Genomic DNA, 21,956 nt, shown 5'->3' with positions numbered 1-21,956 from the left:
ACCAAAAATTGGGTCTGCGCTTGTCAAAGAGAAGAGATGCAGAGGAATAGGAACAGATCACTTCAGTTATAAATAGCTAGTGTTGATCAGGTGCCTTCTCTTTTTCCTTCTCCTTCATAAAGAGGGAGATGTAAAGAAAAAGAATAAGTATTTCTAAAGGATGTAAATATACAATGAACAGTCATAATGGTGACTGTGAATGGGGTGAATTAACCCATAAAATGGAAGAGAATAGGAGCATAGACTACAAAGCAGAGTCAAATAATATGCTATTTGTAAGAAACACACTTGAAGCATAAGTAATTATTCATTAATTCTTTAAAATGAGAGACTTTTGCAGAATTTATTATATGCTTCAGACAAAATCAAAAGAGCATGGTTAGTGATCATGATATCAGACAAAGCAACAGTAAAATAGACATGGTTAAAAGGGATATGCATGAAAACTACATTATGCTTCATTAAAAATCAAATATTATGAGTACTTAATATATTGCATCAATACTTAATGTATATTTAGAGGCAACTAGCCAGTACAGTGCATAGAGTGATGGTGTTGGAGTCAAGGAAAAACTGAGTTCGAATCCGGCTTGAGATGGCTACATTAGATGAATCTAAATAGTCACTTTAACCTTGTTCTTCCTCCCTTTCCTTGTTCCCAGGGTTGTGATGAGGGTCAAATATGATAACACACATGAAGTGCCTTGCAAATCAAGGTATTATATAAATACTAGCTAATTCTTACTATATGGCATCCAAATGACATCATCAGATTACACTGAGAAATAGAAAGCACAAATTGTTGAAGATTCTTCTTTCAGACCTAGATAAATCTTACCAAAAGATAAACAAGAAAAGTTAGAGACAAATAAAACTTTAGAAAAGTTAAATATGATAGCTATCTAGTGATTACTGAATGGTAATAGAAGGTATCATACATATACTTAGACATATTTCTCAGCTGTGTGTGGCACCTTTACAAAAATTGACCATACATGTAGACATTTGCTCATAGCCAGTGTAGAAAAGCAGAAATAGTAAATATAACTTTTACTGAGCACAACATAGTAAACATTATAATCAGTGAAGGGCCTTTGAAGGATTCAAACATAAATGAAAACTAATTTAATGGAAAAGGATAAGTAGGTCAAAGAACAAATCATAGAAACAATCATTTCATTAAAGAAAAACAAGGCAACGTACTAAAGTTTTTGGAATACAGCCAAAGCAGTCTTAAGGAGGAAATTTCTATCTCCTGAACATTTTCAGCAGCAAAAAAGAGACTAAATCAATAAATCAGGCATGCAACTAAAAACATTAGAAAAGCAACAATTTTTAAAAACTCTTTATTGCTGTTCAGTCATGTCCAACTCTTCATGACCCCACGGACCATATGTTCCATAAAGTTTTCTTGGCAAAGATACTGGAGTGGTTTGCCATTTCCCTCTCCGGTGGATTAAGGCAAACAGAATTTAAGTGACTTTCCCAAGGTCGCTTAGCCAGTATGTATTGGAGGTTGGATTTGAACTCAGGTCTTCCTGCTTCTGGTCCTTAGCCATATACAGAAATGGAAATTCTGAAAATCAGAGATAGGATAAGGCACTGAATTGATAAACTATTACCTAATATAATTTTAAACCAGCTTGCCGGTGTCAAAAAATTAAAATGGAGAATTTATAGCAAATTAAAAAGGAAATGAAGAACCTTAGTAGAAATTATTTTCCCCAATTAGATATCAGGAACACCAGAAATAGAGGATTTAAATAACCTATTCAGAAAAAGAAATTGTGCCAGCTATAAAGTAAGTCTCCAAGAAAAAACAAACAAATTCCAGGACCAGATGGTTTTACAAGTGAATTCTATCAGACATTCAAAGAACAATCTTAATGTCTCATAACATTTTTTAAACACTCTGAGCCAAGAGGGCCCAAAAAGTAACCAAGTGGTGCTTGGTCAGGAACCTAGTGTTGGCCAATCCATGAGAGTCCAAGTGAGTTGGGTTTCAGGCATGATCTTTAAGCAACAAATCAGTCAGTAAACCCCAAGATAATAGGTTTCAGCCATCAAAATTTACCTTCCTTTGGGTAAGGTAAGGCATGGTACCTCATGTAGCGAGACAGGGGGAGGGCGGGGGGGGGGGGGGCGGCGGTGCAGAGAAGGAAAAGGTGAGTTACCCAACTGGGACCCATGCACCACTTAATGGTTATTTTTTGGGCCTTCCTGGGCCCTCCTAGCTCAGAGTGAATGTGGGAAGATAAGAGGAAAGCAGCACTTCTTAAACTGTGGTTGTGATTTGGGAGTCTCAGTCCACAGTTTAAGAAGCACTGAAGGTGCTGACAGCTGGAAAAGTTTAAGAAACCTTAGATAGGGAACCACGGAGAAGCCAGTTTGGCCAAGGGCAGAGTTTGGGGTCATCAGCCAGTAGATAGGCTGGAGCCAGCCAGTGGTGGCCTGGGGCTAAGAAAGGTTTGGCAATCAGGGAAAGGCTGGGGATAATGAAGGGTCAAACTCCTCAGGGGACTGATCTGGGGTCACTGGACGGGGGAAGGGCCATGGCATCTTGAGCTCCTGGGGAGCAGGAGGGAAGAGGATGGAGGCTGTTGTGCAGTGGGAGAGGGGAGGAGGCAGTGATTTTTTTCAGAGGAATCTGCCCTTTTCCACTTTAAAATCTTATGCTTGGCTTAGGGCTAAACTCTTTGTTAGTTAGTTTCACCCAGTTTGATTAGTTTAAGAGATTTGGACTAGTACGGGAAACTAAGACAGCCACACCTCCATGGTCTCTTCCCCAGGCTGCCTGGCCACTCCTTTTGACCAGGGCTGGATCTGTGATAAGGGGCCTGGCTTTGTGTGTGGGCTGCCTCTGCCTAAGCTCAGCTAGACACATATCAAGGCCACTGCCCACATGGCCAGCACCCTCCAGACTTCCTTGGGAAGTGATTCTTTGACCCAGGCCCACATTTTCTGCCTTTGGAAATTTCAGGCTCTGGATGTGAGAGTCCAGAAGGTTCTAACCAAGTCTGGCCTGACTGGATCTTCATTTGGGGTGAACACAAACAGAAGACCCCCACCCCCACAACACCAGGGGTAAGTGACCTGGCGGAATTGACCCCTTCCTTGAGGTGGGCTTTTTCAATATAAAATTGTGTTTGCCAAGGCTGTAGTCAGATATATTTGGGGGATTCCTTTTTTAAGTATAAAAAATTTTAGGAAGAGCCTGCCTTAACCCTGGGAGCCTTTCAGTTCCTGAATGAGGGGAACTAGAGAAAGAGGGTGGGGGCAGCCCCTTCCCCTCCTTTGCTTTTCTCAGCTTGCTGCTCCTAAAATGGAATGAGGAGTAATTTGCATCCTCTCCTTAACGAGGGGCTCTCCCCTGGAAGGAGACTCCCAGCAGATGTGGGAGAGCACATGTGAGCAGAACTCCCAGGCTGCCCCTCCCTGCCAGGCCCCAGCAGCCTCCTTTGTCCTGGGATTAGGGCCCATGTGACCATCCTCTCATTCACAACTCTGGCCCCCTGTGGCTTTCTTTTACAGTCCGTCCCCAGGCTGAGGGTGTGCTAGAGGTCAGACTGAGAGCCAGGGCTGGACTGGAGCCCACTGAACCGAAGGGGACAGCCGTCCATGAGTGTAGCCCTATGGCCAGGCCCTGCCAGCTGCCCACAAGAGTGATTTTTTGTGCTGAGCTGTTTCTGTTATTGTCCTTGTCACTTTGGGCTCAGTTGATGAAAAGCCTCTTCGAGCCAGCCGCAGAGTTCTGAAGTGAGCGCCCTATGCCCACGGAGGCCACCCAGCAGCCCAGGAGGAGGGGTTGCCATGAACCAGGAGCTGGGACCCCATCAAGTGTTGATGGCAGATGTGGTGCTGAGCTCTCCAGACTAGGCTTCATTCCTGAAGATGATACAGGGGGGAGATATGGATTGCTGCCCCGGGGCACCCTGCGAGAAACGCTATTTTCCAGACTCTCTGGATTCCAGTGATACTGATGACGAAGGAATCCTGGCCTGTGAGGATTTAGAGCTCAATCCTTTCGATGGTTTGCCTTACTCTTCTCGTTATTATAAACTTTTGAAAGAAAGAGAAGATCTTTCAGTATGGAAAGAAAAATATCCCTTCATGGAAAGTCTTCTCCAGAGTCAAATTGTGATTGTGGCCGGGGAAGCAAAGTGTGGCAAGAGCTCTCAGGTGGGTACTTCTTATGGGTGGGAGCCCGGCCTGGCTTCTGTGTCCACTAGGAGCCAGAAAGTGGCAGGTTTAGTGCTGCTGTTTATTAACATGCCAAGTAGTTTTTCATTTTGGCTGGATGCCATTCTAACAATATTTATAAATTTCTCAGAAATGTTGGGCTTATCACTCTGTAGAGTGACAGGTCAGGGACTTATCACTCTGTAGAGTGACAGGTCAGGGAATCCCTGGCCTTTAGAATGGCACTGTAGCTCTAGCTACCAGAAATCTACATAAATTTTGATTTCTGTGTACATTTTGGCATTTTAAAAATCTGATAGATGTGTTCCTGCTCAGGCTAAACAGGGAGCACTAACTGTTAGATAATCTTTGAGATAAGTGGGCACCCTGTAAAAACTCAGAAGCCCCAGGAAAATCAGACTGGATATAACTGCCTATTGCTGGTGAGTTTGGTCACCAAGTGGAGCCACATGTCAGCCAGGCATCATCCACAGAGCAGCTGCACAGTGTCATGAATGGGCCCCGGGGACTTTCTAGATCCTGGGGAGAGCCAGATTTTAGACTAAAAACATGAACTGGGCAATGCCATGTTCTTCTGAGTGTCCCTAGGCCAAGACCCAGGGGATTTTAGTTTGGGGAAGAATTTTGAGTCACCCAGTCAAATCCCTTGGTTTACATAAGAGGAAAATAGTCTTGGAGAGGTAGTGACTTAGCCCCAATAACCCAGGCCTGGAAAAGCTGGAGTTAAACCAGCCTGGAGTCTCCCTATTGTTTCCATCTGCCCTTTAAGGGAAAAGGCCTGAATTCTACCCTAGGCTTCTGATTTCATTTGCCACCCATTCATGTTCCAGGGAAGACCAGTGTTTCTGGTGAATCTTTTTGGCTCATTCACTCCAAAGGAACTGGTGAGCAGAACTGGGTGGGAGGACTTTCTGTGGCCCCTTGGAGCAAGATGCATCCATGAGCTTTTTTTGAGTTTCTGAACCTCCATGTGCTCTTTCCTCTGAAATGCAAACTCCTTGGACACTAGAACTGTGTGAATGCATGCTGTTTGGTATTTGCAGTATTCTTTTCAAGTAAATACTTGGTGAGGTTTTAAAACTAAGTTCATCTCTTTTCTGTTGGGAGGGAGAATTCAGGGCAGTGAATGGCCCCAGCAACACAGAGGCAAATTGCTAAGAAAAGAAGTCCTTCCTGACCTGAGGGGAACCTATTAGGGATCTCACTGGTGTTCCTTGAAGAAACCTATTGCTCAGATGTGTTCACCTTTGCTAGAGCTAGAATTAAAGTTAGTTTCCCCCCCCTAAGAAACAGCTCAGCTGTTTTGGGAGGGGGAACCAAAAGTTAAATTTTATTTTTTGTTTGTCAAAAGTTTTAAATTTTTAAAAGTAAAAAAAAAATGTCTTCCGAGACTAATTTTATCCTTCACACATTTAACTAGGAGTTCTGAGGTCACTGGAGAGTAAGTGGATAGGTAAGGGCTCTGGCCATTGTTTATCTGTCCCTGGCGGGGTCTCTCTCTGGGTCTCTGGCTACCACATCATTGTTTGTTGGTCTTCTTGGAAGAGGCGGCAAAACTCTGTGAGACTACCTGCTTTGTTTCATGCTAGTTCTCAAGTTTTCATCCTAAACCTCCACAGCAAATGAAGGGTTTAAGATGATAAGGACAACTTTTAGGAGAAGAAATTGAGATTAAACAGTAGATGGAGACAGATGAAGAGGATCTTATGAAGGTGATGTCCGCCTCACTGTCTAAGAAAATAACTACCAACTTTTCCTCAGCCGTAGCTCTCCCCCACCCCCACACACCCTGTGACAGCATAGTCATTCTCTCAAAGCCAGGAATCCTCCAAATCACACTATTTCTGTCTCTCCTATAAATAAATAACTCTTCTAATTCTCCTGATTTCTCTGGCCACATACCTTGATGTCATCTTTGATCCTTTCCTCTCCCTCACCTCCTCTTCCTTGGTCAATTAATCAGTCCCCCCATACCATTCTCATTGGCATCATCATTCAGAGCTTTGTCACTATTCTCCCACCTCCAATTTCTTTCTCTTATATCCTTTCTTTTGTCCTGCTGCTGGATTAATACCTGCAGACATGTGGGCTCTCTGATCTCATCATTCCACTGCTCAAAAATAACCCATAGCTTGCAGTGGTTATTATTCAGAGTTGAAATTCTCTAGCTTGACACTGAAGGTCTAGCTCCAGACTCCATGTTTTAGCTGAACTGGACTCCTTGTGTGTCTGAATACACTCTGGTCTTCCAACAGCCTGCTTTTGCCTGTTCTGTTCCCTATATCTGGAATGCCATCTCTGCCTGTTGAAATCTGGCTCATTTTTTAAGGCTCTGGTCAGATACTACCTTCGTCATGAAGTCTTCCTAAATCCCCTTCACAGCCCAATGGAAGTGACCCCTCTTAAATTTTCCTAGAACTTTGTTTATACCTTCCCACAGTCACCATTTACTAAGGTCCTACCATATGCTAGGTATCTAGGGATATAAGGCTAGGCAAAAGACACCCGCTGTCTTAGTCCTGACAGTCTAATGGGAAAACAACATGCAAACAAATATATACCAAACAAGATATCTGCAAGGATAAATAGGAAGTAGTTAACAGAGGGAAGGCTGGCCCTAGAATTAAGAGGGGTTGAGGAAGGCTTCCAGTAAAAGAAGGGATTTTAATTGGGACTTAAAGGAAGCCAGGGAATTCAGTAGTTGTAGTGGATCAAGGAGAGCATTCCAAGTATGGGAGACAGCCAGAGAAAGTACCCAGAGACAAGAGATGGAGGGTCTTGTTCATGGAACATCCAGGAAGCCAGGGGCACTAGATAGAAGAGGACATGGTAGTGTAAAAAGACTGGAAAGTTAGGGAGAGGCTAGGGAATGAAGGGCTTTGGACATGGAAGTATTTTGTATTAATCCTGGAGATGATAGGGAGCCACTTGTGGTTACTACGTAGGGCTGGGGTGACATGGTTAGACCCATTTTAGGAAAATCACTTTATTGGCTGAATAGAAAATGGAGTAGGGGGAGACTTGAGGTAGGTAGCCTTATCAGCAAGCTGTTGCAGTAGTGTAGGTGGGTGGTGACAAGGACTCTCCCCAGAGTGGTGGCAAGGTCAGCTGACAGGAGGGGGTGTATTCAAGAGATGTTTCAAAGGTGATCACCAGGCCTTGGCAACATGTTGCACAGTGGGGTGAGAGATAGTGAGGAAAGTACAAGGGCTTCTTCATCGTGAATGTGAGAGAGAGTAATAGAGAAGGTACTTGTATTTGTGTACCTGTCTTGTCCCTCTGTAACAGGTTCTCAAAAGGATGGAATATGTCTTCTGCATCTTCATAGCTTACCCAACACCCACTAGGATACCTTAAAAAAATAGAATACTAGTTTGAATAAATACTGAAAGCATTCCATTTGATGCTGGAATTTATGCCAACTGTGTTATCCAAGAGTGTCTCTACACACATTTAGTAAAACTACCGGAAGGCTAATAGTGATGTGCCTCAGGTCTTCCTTTTTTTTTAATCAAATTTACTTGTTGATAGATTTTATTAAGATTTTTTTTAAAAGCTCATTTTATTTATTAATTGTGTTTTTTGCTTTCTTTATTATTATCTTCTTTGATTTTCAGAATTTCCAAACTGATGTTCAATTGGAAGGGGAAAATTCTCATTTTGGGGGTTTGTAGGGTGTTTTTATAGTTGCTTGCCCGATGATCCACACTTTCTCTCTTTTTATTGATGAGAGTATGTAGAGATATAAATATTCCCTAAGGACTGCATTGGCAGCATCCCAAAACTTTTGCAGTATTGTCTCACTGTTGTCATTATTTTCAATGAAATTATTGGTTTCTGTGATTGTTCTTTGACTCGCTTATTCTTTAGTATTAAGTTATTGGATCTCCCTTTAATTTTTAATAATTTCATCAGTAGCTCTTTATTTAGTAAAATTGTATTTTGGTGCATAAAAGTTGGGTTTAATATTTCTGCTTTCTGCATTTGTTTGCAAGATTTTTATTCCCTAACACATGGTCATTTTGTATGTATGTGTGGTGTGTGATATCTAACTTGTCTAAAATTCTATTCAGGTCTTTCACTTCTTGTTTGTCTATTTTTTTATTAAATTTGTCTTTGTCCAAGAGGGGAAATTAGGTCAGCCACCACTGTTATAGCTTTGCTGCCTTTCTCCCAGTCATTCATTTAGCTTTATCTCTAGGTTTTTAGATGTTATACTCTGTGTGTGTGTGTGTGTGTGTGTGTGTGTGTGTGTGTATTGTTTATATTAATTCATTGTCTATGATACTTTTCAGCGAACTATAATTTACTCTTTATCTCAGAGACAGCTGGGGGCCCAGTGGAAAGAGCACTTACTGGTCCTGTATTCAGGAAGCCCTAAATTCAAAAACAGCCTCAGACACTTCCTAGCTGTGTGACCCTGGGCAAGTCATTGAAACTCTTCCAGCCTTATTTTCTTCAAATGTAAAGTCAGGATGATAATGGCACCCACCTTACAGAGTTGTTGTTAGAATCAAATGAGATAATATTTATAAAGACCATATCAAGTGCGTAATAAGTGTTTATTATCTTCCCTTTTCCCCTCTTATAATTGTCTGCTATTTTTCCTTTTATGGGTGAGAATAGTGATCTTCTCTCCATTCTGTTCTCTTTTACATTTGTTTCTCTTTGTTCCCTACTCCCTTTTTAGAGTTTGTTTTGCTTAAAACTACTCTCTTCCTTTAACCTACTTTCCCTCTTATCTCCCTATCTGTTTTCCCTTCTGTTTCCCTGTTGAATTACATATATTTCATTATGCAACTGTGTGTGTGTGTGTGTGTGTGTGTGTGTGTGTGTATTCTTTCCTCCTTTGACCAATTCAAATGAATGAGATTCAGTTGTCACTAGCTCTTTCACACCCTTCCCTCCTTGTTTTCATAGACTTTTAAGATCTTCAAAGCATAATAGAACCACTCTCAGGTCCTCAGTCTCGTCAGTCTCCCTGAAGTGATTCTTGATAATGATAGAGTTCTTAGGGTTTACATGTATCATTTCCCCATATTTGAATATAAACAGATTATCCATGTTAAATTCCTTATTATTGCTTACTTATTTACCTTTTTATGTTTCCCTTCTGGGTTTATGTTTCATTTTCTACTCAACTTGTTTAGAAATCTTCCATTTCCGTAAAGGTCCATTTTTTCCCCCTGAAAGATTATACTTCATTTTTCTGGGCAAGTTATTCTTGGCTGTTAGCCTATACTCTTTGCAGCACAGTGGAGAGACTGCTGGGCCTGAAGTCAGGAAGACCTGAGTTCAGATCTGACCTCAGATCTTTATTAGCAGTATGACTCTCGGCAAGTCGCTTAACCTCTTTGCCTCAGTGTCCTCAGCTACTAAATGAGGATTATATAGCACCTACCTCTCAGTGGTAGGTTGTGAGGATAAATGAGATAATATTTTGTAAAAAAGTGTTTGGTATAGTGCCTGGCACATAATAGGCATTAATATATATATATATATGTGCATGTTTCTCTCCCCCCTTCTGGAATATTATTCCAAGCTTTCTGCTCATTTATAGCAGTGGATACTAAATCTTATGTGATTTTGACTGACCTCTCAATACTTGGATTCTTTCTTTCTAGCTGCTTGCAGTATTTTTTCTTTAACCTGACATTTTCTTCTATTTTTTTTCAGTCTTATGACTTTATTCTAATATATATTGTTTCCTGGTTCTAATATGTATTGTTTCCAAGCTTCTATTTGGTAAATTCTAATTTTTAGGAAGTTTTTTCTTGGATAAGATTCTGTATCTCTTGTTTCAAGCTGTTAATTTTATTTCCAAATCTTTCTTCCATAGCTCTTCATTCTTTTCTAATTTTTTCTACCTCTCATTTGTTTCTCAAATTACTTTTAGCTCTTTTTTTTTTTTTTAATTTTAAGCTCCTGCTTTATATCTTCCAGGACTTGTGCCCATGCTCTGTTTTGCTTTGAGGTTTTGCTTGGAGGTATGTTGAATCATACTTTTCTTCTGGGTTTGTGTCTGAAGTGTCCCTGTCACCAAAATAACTCTTTATCATAGGATTCCTTTCTGTTGTAGTTTGCTCATTCTTTCAGCCTACTTCCAAGACCAGATTCTACAGGGCATATCTCAGTGGAGCTTTTGTCCTCTTGGATTCTTTGGCTGTTTTCTTTGAGTATTCGGTATTATCTCATTCTGGGATCTTAGGGACAGCTTATGCACCTGAAGAGTGCCCGCAGAACTCCCACTGCCCTCCTGGGCTGAGCTCTGCAAGTTCCTGACCTGGGTTTGGGTCTGCTTTACACTTCTATTGCCTTGCCCCCATTGGAAGTACCAGTTGACTGTTGCCTCACTCAGCCCCTGCCAACCAGCTGGGAGGCTTCACTGGTGCCACAGGCCAGGACCAGGGGCTCCCCTTTTGGTTTGCAGTTCCTGGCCTAGTTATTCTATAGCAGGCTTCAGACTGGACTGGAAGATGGAGCTGAGAACCGCTCCTCTCCTGGAGTCAGGCTACGCAGTTGTTATTTGTTTCTGAACTCATTTTTTTCTTTATTTTATTTGTTTTCAGTTTTCTACAATCACTTCCATGTATCTTAGATTTTTCCTCCTCCTTCCCTCCCCCCTCCCTCCCTGAGATAACATGCAATCTTATATAGGTTCTACACATACATTCTTATCAAATACATTTTCACCTTGGTCATGTTGCATAAAAGAATTAAAATGAATGGGAAAAACCATAAAGCAAAACATAATATAAGAGAAAATGGTCTGCTTCATTTTGCGATCCAGTTCCATAGTTCTTTCTCTGGATATGGAAGGCATTTTGCCTTAAGAGTCCATTGGGAAGTTTTTAGGTCCTTGCTTTGCTGTGAAGGACCAAGTCTACCAGAAAAATTCCTCACACACTGTGGTTGTTGCTGTATACAAAATTGTCCTGGTTCTGCTCCTTTCACTCAGCATCAGTTCATATAAGTCCTTCCAGGCCTCTCTGAAGTCTCCCTGTTCATCATTTCTTATAGCACAATAGTGTTCCATTACATTCATATACCACAGCTTGTTCAGCCACTCCCCAGTTGATGGGCATCCCCTTGATTTACAGTTTTTAACAACCACAAAGAAAGCTGCTATAAATATTTTTGTACATGTGGGACCCTTTACCATTTTTATGATCTCTTTGGGATACAGTCCTAGAAGCAATATTGCTGGGTCAAAGGGTATGTACATTTTTGTAGCCCTTTGGGCATAGTTTCAAATTGTTCTCCAGAATGGTTGGATCAGCTCACAGCTCCACCAACAATGAATTGGTGTTCCAACTCTGCCACATCTTCTCCAACATTTATCATCTTCCTGTTTTGTCAAGTTAGCCAATCTGATGGGTGTGATGTGGTACCTCAGAGTTGTTTTGATTTGCGTCTCTCTAATCAGTAGTGATTTAGAGCATTTTTTCATATGATTGTAGATAACTTTAATTTCTTCCTCCGAAAACTGCCTGTTCATATCCTTTGACAGTTTATCAATTGAGGAATGCCTTGTATTCTTGTAAATTTGACCCAGTTCTCTTTATATTTTAGAAATGAGGCCTTTTATCACAGACAGTATTTGCAAAAATTCTTTCCCAGTTTTCTGCTTCCCTCCTAATCTTGGTTGCATTCGGTTTGTTTGTGCAAAAACTTTTCAATTTAATGTAATCAAAATTATCCATTTCCTTGCTCCCCTAATTTGTTTATAGTATCAGTCTTTATACCTAGATCATGTATCCATTTGGACTTTATTCTTATGTACAGTGTCAGGCATTAGTCTATGCCCAGTTTCCACCACACTGTTGTCCAGTTTTCCCAGCAATTTTTGTCAAACAGTGAGTCTTTATCCCAAAAGCTGCGGTTCTTGGGTTTGTCAAACATTAGATTGCTGTATTCATTGACTACTGTGTCTTGAGAACCTAACCTCTTTCACTGGTGTACCCCTTTATTTCTTGTCCAGTACCAAGTGGTTTTGATGATTTCTGCTTTATAATACAATTTAAGATCTGGTAGGGCTAGGCCACCTTCCGTAGCATTTCTTCTCATTAGTTCCCTTGATATTCTGGATCTTTTGTTCTTCCAGATGAATTTTGATATTATTTTTTCTAACTCTGGAAAATAATTATCTGGTAGTTTGATTGGTATGGCACTGAATAAGTAAATTAATTTAGGTAGAATTGTCATTTTTATTATATTAGCTTGGCCTACCCACGAGCAACTGATGTTTTTCCACTTACTTAGATATGACTTTATTTGTGCAAGAAGTGTTTTGTAACTGTGTTCATATATTCCCTGGGTTTGTTTTGGCAGGTAGACTCCCAAATATTTTATAGTGTCTATCATAGCTTTAAATGGGATTTCTCTTGCTATCTCTTGCTGTTAGACTTTGTTAGTAATGTATAGAAATGCAGATGATTTATCTGGGTTTATTTTGTAACCTGCAACTTTGCCAAAGTTGTCTATTATTTCAAGTAGTTTTTTATTTGATTCTCTAAGTATATCATCATATCATCTGCAAGGAGTGATAACTTAGTTTCTTCTTTGCCTATTCTAATTCCTTTAATTTCTTTTTCTTCTCTTATTACTAAAGCTAACATTTCTAGTACCATACTAAATAACAGTGGTGATAATGGACATACTTGTTTCACCCCTGATCTTATTGGAAATGAATCTAGCTTATCCCCATTGTATATAATGTTTGCTAATGGTTTTAGGTATATACTGCTTATTATTTTATGGAAAGTTCCATTTATTCCTATGCTCTCCAGTGTTTTCCATAGGAATGGGTGTTGTATTTTGTCAAAAGCTTTTTCTGCATCTATTGAGATAATCATGTGGTTTCTGTTAATTTTGTTGTTGATATGATCAATACTGCTGATAGTTTTCCTAATATTGAACCAGCCCTGCATTCCTGGTATGAATCCTACCTGATTATAATGTATTATTCTTGTGATAAGTTTCTATATTCTTTTTGCTAAAATCTTATTTAAAATTTTTGCATCTATATTCATTAGAGAAATTGGTCTATAATTTTCTTTCTCTGTTTTGGCTCTTCCTGGTTTAAGCATCAGAACCATTTTTTATCATAAAATTATTTTGGTAGGACTCCACCAGTTTTTCCAAATAATCTATATAATATTGGAATTAATTGTTCTTTAAACATTTGATAGAATTCACTTGTAAATCCATCTGGCCCTGGTGATTTTTTTCCTAGAGAGTTCATTGATGGTTTGTTCAATTTCTTTTTCTGCGATGAAGTTATTTAAGTATTCAACTTCCTCTTCTGTTAATCTGGGCAATTTATATTTTTTAAAATACTCATCTACCTCATTTAGATTGTCTAATTTATGGGCATACAGTTGGGCAAAGTAATTTCCAGTTATTGTTTTAATTTTCTCCTCATTGAAGGTGAGTTCACCCTTTTCATTTTTGATATTAGTAATTTGGTTTTCTTCTTTCTTTTTTTTAATCAAATTGACCAAAGGTTTATCATTTTATTGGTTTTTTCATAAAACCAATTCTTAGTTTTATTTATTAGTTCAATAGTTTTCTTAATTTCTATTTTATTAATCTATCCTTTTGTTTTCACTATTTCTAATTGTGTATTTACTTGGGAATTTTCACTTTGTTCTTTTTCAGCTGCATGCCCTATTCACTGATCTCCTTTTTCTCTGTTTTATTTATGTAAGTGTTCAATGATATAAAACTTCCCCTAAGAACTGCTTTTGCAGTATCCCATAAAGTTTGGTAGGTTGTCTCATTATTGTCATTCTCTTGAATGAAGTTGTTGATTGTTTCCTATGATTTGTTGTTTAACCCATTCATTCTTTAGGATTAGATTATTTAGTTTCCAATTAATTTTGAGCTTATCTTTCCATGGCCTTTTATTACATATAATTACATATAATTTTTATTGCATTATGATCTGAGAAGGATGCATGGACTATCTCTGCCTTTCTCCACTGCATTGTGAGGTTTTTATGCCCTAATACACTGAACTCATTTCTTGCTCAGTCCACAGCCCAGGGCTCATGATGTTCCTCACTCTGGAATTCTACCCCTCAGAGGTCCCCTCTACAGTCTGCCCTGTGTCTTTGACCCAGAAATGCCAGCTGGTCATGATGCTCCAACAGGGGTCTGGGACCTCTTCTTGCCCTGATGTGCTCCATGGTATGCACCCTTGGGCAGACTCATCCCCAGTGTCCTTAGACCCATCTCTGGCTCCCTGTGCCAATTTGGGCTAGAAAAAAGGCTCACAATCAGAACTCAGTCTGGTGTGTTTTCTAGATCTTTATGGTATGGGGAGAGTTTGGCTCAACTTCTTACCTCCTTCTTGGCTCTGCTCCCACTCAGCACTTCCTGATGCCATGTCTAGTGCTCTTTCCTAGGCCACCTAACTGATGCTTCTCTTTGAGGTAGAGAGACCAACTGGGAAACTATTGCAGAAGTCCAGGTAAGAGGTGATAAGGGCCAAAACAAGGACAGTGACCATAAGAATAAAGAGAAGGGAATGGTGTCAGTGAGACTTGGTAACTGATTCAATACATGGGGTGAATGAGAGGGAGAAGTTGATGATGACTGGTATTGTAAATTTAGGTACCTAGAGGGAAGATGGTACTCCTGACAAAAATAAGGGAAATTCAGAAGAGGGATGGTTTTGGAGAAAGGATAATTCTGTTTTGGACATGTTGATTTTGAGATACATGTGGGCTATCCAGTTGGTGATGCAGGGCTTGGAATATGGGAAAGAGACTAGAGCTGATACATGATCTCTCTAGAGAATGGGAACTGAAGAGAATGACTCACTAGATCCCAAACTCACCCATTCCATCTCCTGAGTCTGTGCAGCATAGACTTCTCCAGGTGCCTGGAATGCCTTCCCTCCCTTCCCTCCACCTTTCCAAACTCTCCTGAAGCCCAGAATCTCTTTGGCTGAAGTCTCCCTTGCCCCTGCATTCCCTCCCTGTGTTACAGTCCCTTCTGGCAGTAAGCTCCTTGAACACCGGGCAGGACCCTGGTCAGTGTCAATTGAACTGAAGGTGACACCTTCAGTAACTAACCAAGGTGAACTTCTCTGCCTAGTCTGTACCTCCCTTGGTGCCATCTCCACTGGGTAAGACCCTTGTAGTTTCTGTACCATGATACCAACCTTGATCTCGTTTGTGTTGCTGAAATAAAGTACTTTCCAGATGCTTCCATTTGCCTTCACTGTGGGCTCCCTCTCACACTCTTTTCTGCCTTTGCGTTCATTCAGAAATTGCTCCTTGGGCAGACGTTGGCCTTGCCTTGTGTGTCCACAGGGCAAGCGTAGCCATGACTGAGGAGTACCTGTGGGCCGTCAAGTTGGGTGAATGCCAGAATTGTCCTTGACCCCATGGAGCTTCTCCCATTTCACACCAACATGGGGGCCAACCTTGCCACACATACCTGTACAATTCGGTGGTCTGCCATCTCTGGTGCACTGGCCACTGATTATTGGAATTTCTAATTTCTGCACAAATTTACCAATCTCTATGTGTCTTAAGAGATGAATTAATTCGGTGTATCTTGTCAGGAACACAAAAATGTCTAAAGAATCTTTGTTCCACTTAGCCCATTTATATTTGTCCACACGTCCATACGACAGAATGTGTTTGTTTGGTTTTTTTCTGAATATAAAACAATAATTTGCTTTCCTCTTCACTGTTAGTTTTAAACAAGTAGATGAAAACAAGGGAGTTTTCAGATGCAGCCCACCATAGTGCATGGATACACAGTGTAGGTACCTGTCAGAGCAGCCCACAGATCACAGTGGAGCCACCAGCAATGCCATCCTGCATCTGTCTTCATTCTAATGGACTTCCATGTCCTGATTTCTTGGCTCTGGTCCCGATTCCATTTCTCTGGATTTCCCTATTCTGGTCCTCTGACTGCACTCCCTTCTCCTCTCCATCTGACCTCTAAGTACAATGCAGCCTCACCTGATCAGCTGATGCCCTGAGTTTCCCTTGGGGTTTCATTGGGGCCAGGCAACAGTGCCTGTTAATAACAAACCAGACACTTGAGGTGAACATGGTAGATGGCCCTTGGAGGTGGAGGTAGGCTGTGTACACTTTCAGTATCTAGAACTAGAAAGTATAGTGTGCAGGGATCATTAATCCTGCTTTTAGCAGCTCAGTTCCTTTTCTTCAGATGCACTGTTTATGGTGATGCTGGCATAGATTTTTTTTTCTTGGCCTCATCTGTGAGTTCCCAATCCCCTAGTGCCTTGACCTATGAAACTAGGCATCTGCTTTACAGTGTCTAGTCTGGTAGAGTTGACTGGGACACTGTGACTTCTTGACCCCAAGGCTGGCTGGCTCGTTGACTGTGGGGCCATATTAAGAAGAATGTAAAGTATGCAACCTACTGCAATTTCACAGATTCAGCTACCACCTCTGTCTAGATAACCAATAAATCTGAGACCTCAGCCATAACCTCTTACCAAGTTTCCAGGCCCATTTATCCATGGCCTCCAAAGTGGACCTGTTCACACACACTGCCATCAGAATGGCCTTTTCAAGTCACAGGCCTTCAAAGAAAGAACCCCACAAGTGGGAACACAAGGCCTGTTAGGGGGAGTCCCTCGCCTCCACTCTGCATCTTCTTTTACCATTCTCTTCTTGGCCTCATTCTCCATCAGCCTCTTTCTGTTGGCCTAGTTGCCTATAGTATGAAATTTGGACTATCCCTCACATACTTTGATGACAGGCTTCCTGGCCCCACCCCAGCTGGATCCCCCAGGGTGTGACCCATGCTTGTGGACCATGTGTTTATTCTCTCTGGGTGCTCTCCAGCAAAAACTTGGAGGCACTGTCTCATCACCAGCCTTCAGCAGGACTGAGTTGGCACCTGAGAGGCTTGTGGGCTTCAGGCCCAGCTTTCACTCTGACTCCCCTTGCCAGCCTCTTATTTCCAGCCATCATCTCCATCTTCCATCTTCCGTACCATGAAGTCCTCTTGGACCCATTGTCCTGTGTCCCTACTACCAGTCTTTTGATAGTTAGAGACGTCACCGCATCCTGTGGAATATTTGAGAAATATTATTAGTATTTAGTAACTAAATAGTATTTGAGAAGGACCTCTTGAGGCTGTGTCTTCCTCTTCCTTCCTCCCTGTAGTGCCAATGTATGGGCTAGGCTGCTCTTTCATCCCACCCCATGGGATGCCTTGCAGCCAGAGCTTTCCCCAAAGCGCCCTTCCAACTGCTATCAAATCCTCTTGGAGAGCATTTGAAGATTGTGTGCCTGATTGGCTGCCTCATCCAATTCAGAGGCCCCACCCTACCTATCCCTGTCCCCATTTCCTTGCTCTCTAGCACATATCTCCCTTTCATTAATCCCCACATGTGTAAGATGAAGTCCTGACCATTCAGTACAAATTTCATTAAATCCCTGCTCCATGCAGACTCCTGTTCTAGGTAGCCTCCCCTCAGGGAGCTTACAGCCAACATGTAAATTACCATTAGGTAGAATGTGACACCAGCAAGGAAGAGACTGGGCCGAGTACTGAGGGAGTAGTTGAGGAGGCTGAGATGTTATGGGGTGAGTGACACCTAACTGGAGAGTGAGGGACAGAAAGTTCTCTGTAGGCTGAGATCAGGAGCAAGGATCTGGGCAACCTGAGTCCAAAGTCAGCTATCTGCAAGCTGCCAGCAATCTGGCTGGTGTCTGACAGAGAGGAATGTGAAGGCATCGGGCCAGGTCTGGTGGGATCAGATCATAGAGAGCCTCCAGTCAGTAGGCTACAGAATTCTCCATTCTGCCCAGAAGCAGGAGAGAAACAGGAAAGGTTTGTCAGGAGAAGTCAAGTCACATGGTCAGCCCTGAGCCCTGTGAAGGTTGCCTTGGAGAGTGGAGAGGCTGAAGGCAGGAAAATAGGCAGGAGGCTGTTAGAGTGGTCCAGGCCACAGTGTGAATGAGAGCCCAAACTGGGGCAGCTGGCATGTGAAACACCTGTGGAAGGAAGCAGGACCAACAGGGCATGACAGCTGATGGAATGAGCAAGGGGGGAAGAAGATGAAAGGTGAATAAATGGGATGGTCAGGCTGGGAAAAGGTCCATCTGGACTTGAGTATGACTGATTTCCTCTGTCATGTGATTCTTGGGCAGGTCACAAGGCCTGTCTTGTGCCCATAGACCTGTCAGGGAGACCCTCAGATTGTCTCTCTGGAACAGGCCCATAGGCTACCCCAGCCTGCCTGTTCCAAGGTTCCAGGGTTCCAGGGCACAGGAGAGGTAGGAACCCCCTGCTCCAGTCTGACCTGCTCCTCAAAGGAGGCCATGAGAAGGGTCTAGGCTTATACAGTCAGGGCATAACTAAGATCAGGCTCCAACTCTCATGCCTTCCACTCCATTGCTAGTCCTCCTATCTGCTTCTTTCAAATAGGTTATCATATCAGAGAAGGTTGGGGGCTGGTTTCCTCCCCTGTAGCAACTGCCATACCCACCTCCAACACCACAAGCACTTCCGATTCTGGGAAGGAAGAAGTGAATGCATTGCATCTTCCTGGCCCAGGCTTCACTAAAGGGACATCAACACTTGTAGCTACTCTGAGTCTATAAAAAGCTTTTATTTGATTAATTTTTAAAAACTCATTTAAAAGCTCAGTCTGTCCCAGAGACAGCACCTTGAAATATCAGCTCTCAGCCAAATGTCCTCTGCCCATCTGTCTCGTCTTAAGGGAAGGCTCACTGTGAGTGAGGTGCTTAATTTTGGAAAAGACTGTGATATTAAACAAAAGGTATCCATAAAAACATTTTTAAAAATACAAACAGCAGGGGTGGAGCTGAGATGGCAGAGTAAAAGCACGGACTTGCTAGAGATCTTCCCCCCCAAGCCCAGCCAAATACCTGTAAAAAATTACTCTAAACAAATTCTGGAGCTGCAGAACCCACAGAATGACAAAGTGAAGCAAATCCCCAGCCCAAGACAGCCTGGAAAGTCGATGGGAAGCATCTATTGCAGTGAGCTGGGAGCAGAGCCCAGTCCAGCGGGGGCCACGTTGGCACAGACAGGACCTGAGTAGGCCTCAGGAAGACTGAATCTTTGGCACTTGTGGTCGTTTCCAGACTTCACAACCCCAAAACACTGAGGACAAAATTGGAAAATCAGTGGAAAAAACCTGTGGGACCTGTGTGAGAAAGTAGAGTGGTCCCGCCCCAGTCCCAGGACAGCAGAGGGGGTGGAGGAACCTGCGGCAGCAGCAGTAGAGGCAGGGGCAATAGCAGCAATTTCTGGAGCTCTAGGTCCACAGATTGTGGGGGGATCAAGCAGCTGATGGTACTCTACCCCAACTCCACTGGAAGCAGAGAACTACTCTGACAAAGAGCTCAAAAATTAAGTAAATGACTGGGAACATGAGCAAAAAATGGAAAAAGAATCAGACTATAGAATCTTACTTTGGTGACAAAGAAGACCAAAATATAGAAACAGAAGAAGACAACAAAGTCAAAGTTCCTACATCCAAAGCCTCCCAAAAAAATATGCAGTGGTCTCAGGCCATGGAAGATCTCAAAAAGGATTTTGAAAGTCAAGTAAGAGAAGTAGAGCAAAAATCAGGAAGAGAAATGAGAGTGATGCAAGAAAATCATGAAAAATGAGTCAACTGCTTACTAAAGGGGACCGAAAAACATGCTGAAGAAAATAACACTTCAAAAAACAGACAACCTAAATGGCAAAAGAGATCCAAAAAGCCAGTGAGGAAAAGAATGCTTTAAAAAGCAGAATTGACCAGATAGAAAAGGAGTTCCAAAAGCTCACTGAAGAAAATAATTCCTTAAAGCTTAGAATGGGACAGATGGAAGTTAATGACCTTATGAAAAATCAAGGAATTATTAAACAAAACCAAAGGAATAAAAAAATAACTATGTGAAATATCTCATTTGAAAAACAACTGACTTAGAAAATATGTCCAAGAGAGAAAATTTAAAAGTTATTGGACTATCTGAAAAACATGATCAAAAAAGAGCCTAGACATCATCTTTCAAGAAATTATCAAGAAAAACTGCCCTGATATTCTAGAACTAGAGGGTAAAATAAATTGAAAGAATCCACTGATCACCTCCTGAAAGAGATCCCAAAAGGAAAACTCCTAGGAATATTGTAGCCAAATTCCAGAGCTCCCAAGTGAAGGAGAAAATATTGAAAGCAGCTAGAAAGAAACAATTTGAATATTGTGGAAACACAATCAGAATAACATAAGATCTAGCATCTTCTACATTAAGGGATTAAAGGGTTTGGAATATGATATTCCAGAGGTCAAAGGAGCTAGAATTAAAACTAAGAATCACCTACCCAGCAAAACTGAGTATAATACTTCAGGGGAAAAATTGTTTATTCAATGAAATAGAGAACTTTCAAGCATTCTTGATGAAAAGACCAGAGCTGAATAGAAAATTTGACTTTCAAACATAATAATCAAGAGAAGCGTGAAAAGGTAAACAGGAAAGAGAAATCATAAGGGACTTACTAAAATTAAACTGTTTACATTCCTACAGGGAAAGATAATATTTGTATCTTGAGACTTTTCTCAGTATTAAAGTAGTTGGAGGGATTATATACATATATAGACAGAGGGCACAGGGTGAGTTGAATAGGAAGGGATGATATCTAAAAAATAAAATAAAATTAAGGGATGAGAGAGGAATATATTGGGAGGAGAAAGGGAGAAAAAATAGGATGGGACAAATTATCTCTCACATAAAAGAGGCAAGAAAAAGCTTTTTCAATGGAGGGGAAGAGAGGAAGTGAGAAGGAAAAAGCAAACCTTACTCTCATCATATTTGGCTTAAGTGATAAGGAGGGAATAACATGCACATTCAGTTTGGTATGAAAATGTATCTTACACTGCAGGAAAGTAGGGGGGAAGGGGCTAAGTGTGGGGTAGGGAGATGATAGAAGGGAGTGCAAATGGGAGGAGGAGGTAATTAGAAGTAAACACATTAGATTCAAAAGAGAATAGGATAAATAGGGGGCAATATAAGATGGAAGGAAATATAGTCTTTCATAACATGACTGTTACGGAAGTGTTTTGCCTAACTACACATGTATAACCTATATCAAATTGCTTGCCTTCTCAGTGGGGATGGGTGGGGAGAGAGGAAGGGAGAGAAATTGGAACTCAAAGTTTTTAAAACAAATGTTAAAAATTATTTTTATATGCAACTAGGAAATAAGATACAAAAGCAATGGGGTATAGAAATCTATCTTGCCCTACAAGAAAATAGAGGGGATGGGGATAAGAAGAGGGAGGGGTGTGATAGAAGGGAGGGCAGATTGGTGGAAGGATTAATCAGAATGCATGCTGTTTTGGGGTGGGTGGAGGAGAGAAATGGGGAGAAAATGTGGAACTCAAAATCTTGTGGAAGTGTCTGTTGAAAACTCAAAATAAATAAATTTTTTTTTTTAAAAAATACAAACACCACACCCAGGTTTGGTGAATGGACAGAAACAAGTAGTCATAAGGAGTGGATTTGGGCTGTAGAGAATCGGTTCTGTCTGGTATAGGTTGAGTGGGGATGCTGGTGGGCTTTTCAGGGGAAGGTGTCTGTTAGACACAGAAGGATGTGTAGGAATTAGAATTTTAGCAAATACCATTCTTTTCTAAATATGACTGGACTGAAGGAGGTTCTTGCTGGCTATGTTTTTGTGTTTTAGTCATGAATTGCCAGTATTTCTTTTCCTTGCCTATTGGTAGCAGGGGGATGGGACATGAT

The 21,956-nt window shown here is 41.4% G+C and overlaps 1 protein-coding gene across 5 annotated transcripts in view; it reads left to right on the top strand.

Moving 5' to 3' along the window:
* Window positions 1-21,956, top strand: part of DHX32 (DEAH-box helicase 32 (putative)) — a 63,176-nt gene that overhangs the window by 13,408 nt on the left and 27,812 nt on the right. For 3 of the 5 annotated variants that reach the window (XM_072629033.1, XM_072629034.1, XM_072629032.1), the window contains exons 2-3: window positions 2,981-3,084; window positions 3,532-4,179. The exons of the other annotated variants lie outside the window; for them this stretch is intronic. In XM_072629033.1, coding sequence (XP_072485134.1) covers window positions 3,892-4,179 — 288 coding nt within the window. In that variant the 5' untranslated portion in view covers window positions 2,981-3,084; window positions 3,532-3,891. The remainder of the gene's footprint in view (window positions 1-2,980; window positions 3,085-3,531; window positions 4,180-21,956) is intronic. 5 annotated transcript variants of the gene reach the window in all.

The sequence above is a fragment of the Notamacropus eugenii genome, chromosome 1 (assembly GCF_028372415.1).
Source record: "Notamacropus eugenii isolate mMacEug1 chromosome 1, mMacEug1.pri_v2, whole genome shotgun sequence".
NCBI classification, from domain to species: Eukaryota; Metazoa; Chordata; class Mammalia; order Diprotodontia; family Macropodidae; genus Notamacropus; species Notamacropus eugenii.
This window is presented reverse-complemented; position numbering and strand designations above follow the sequence as displayed.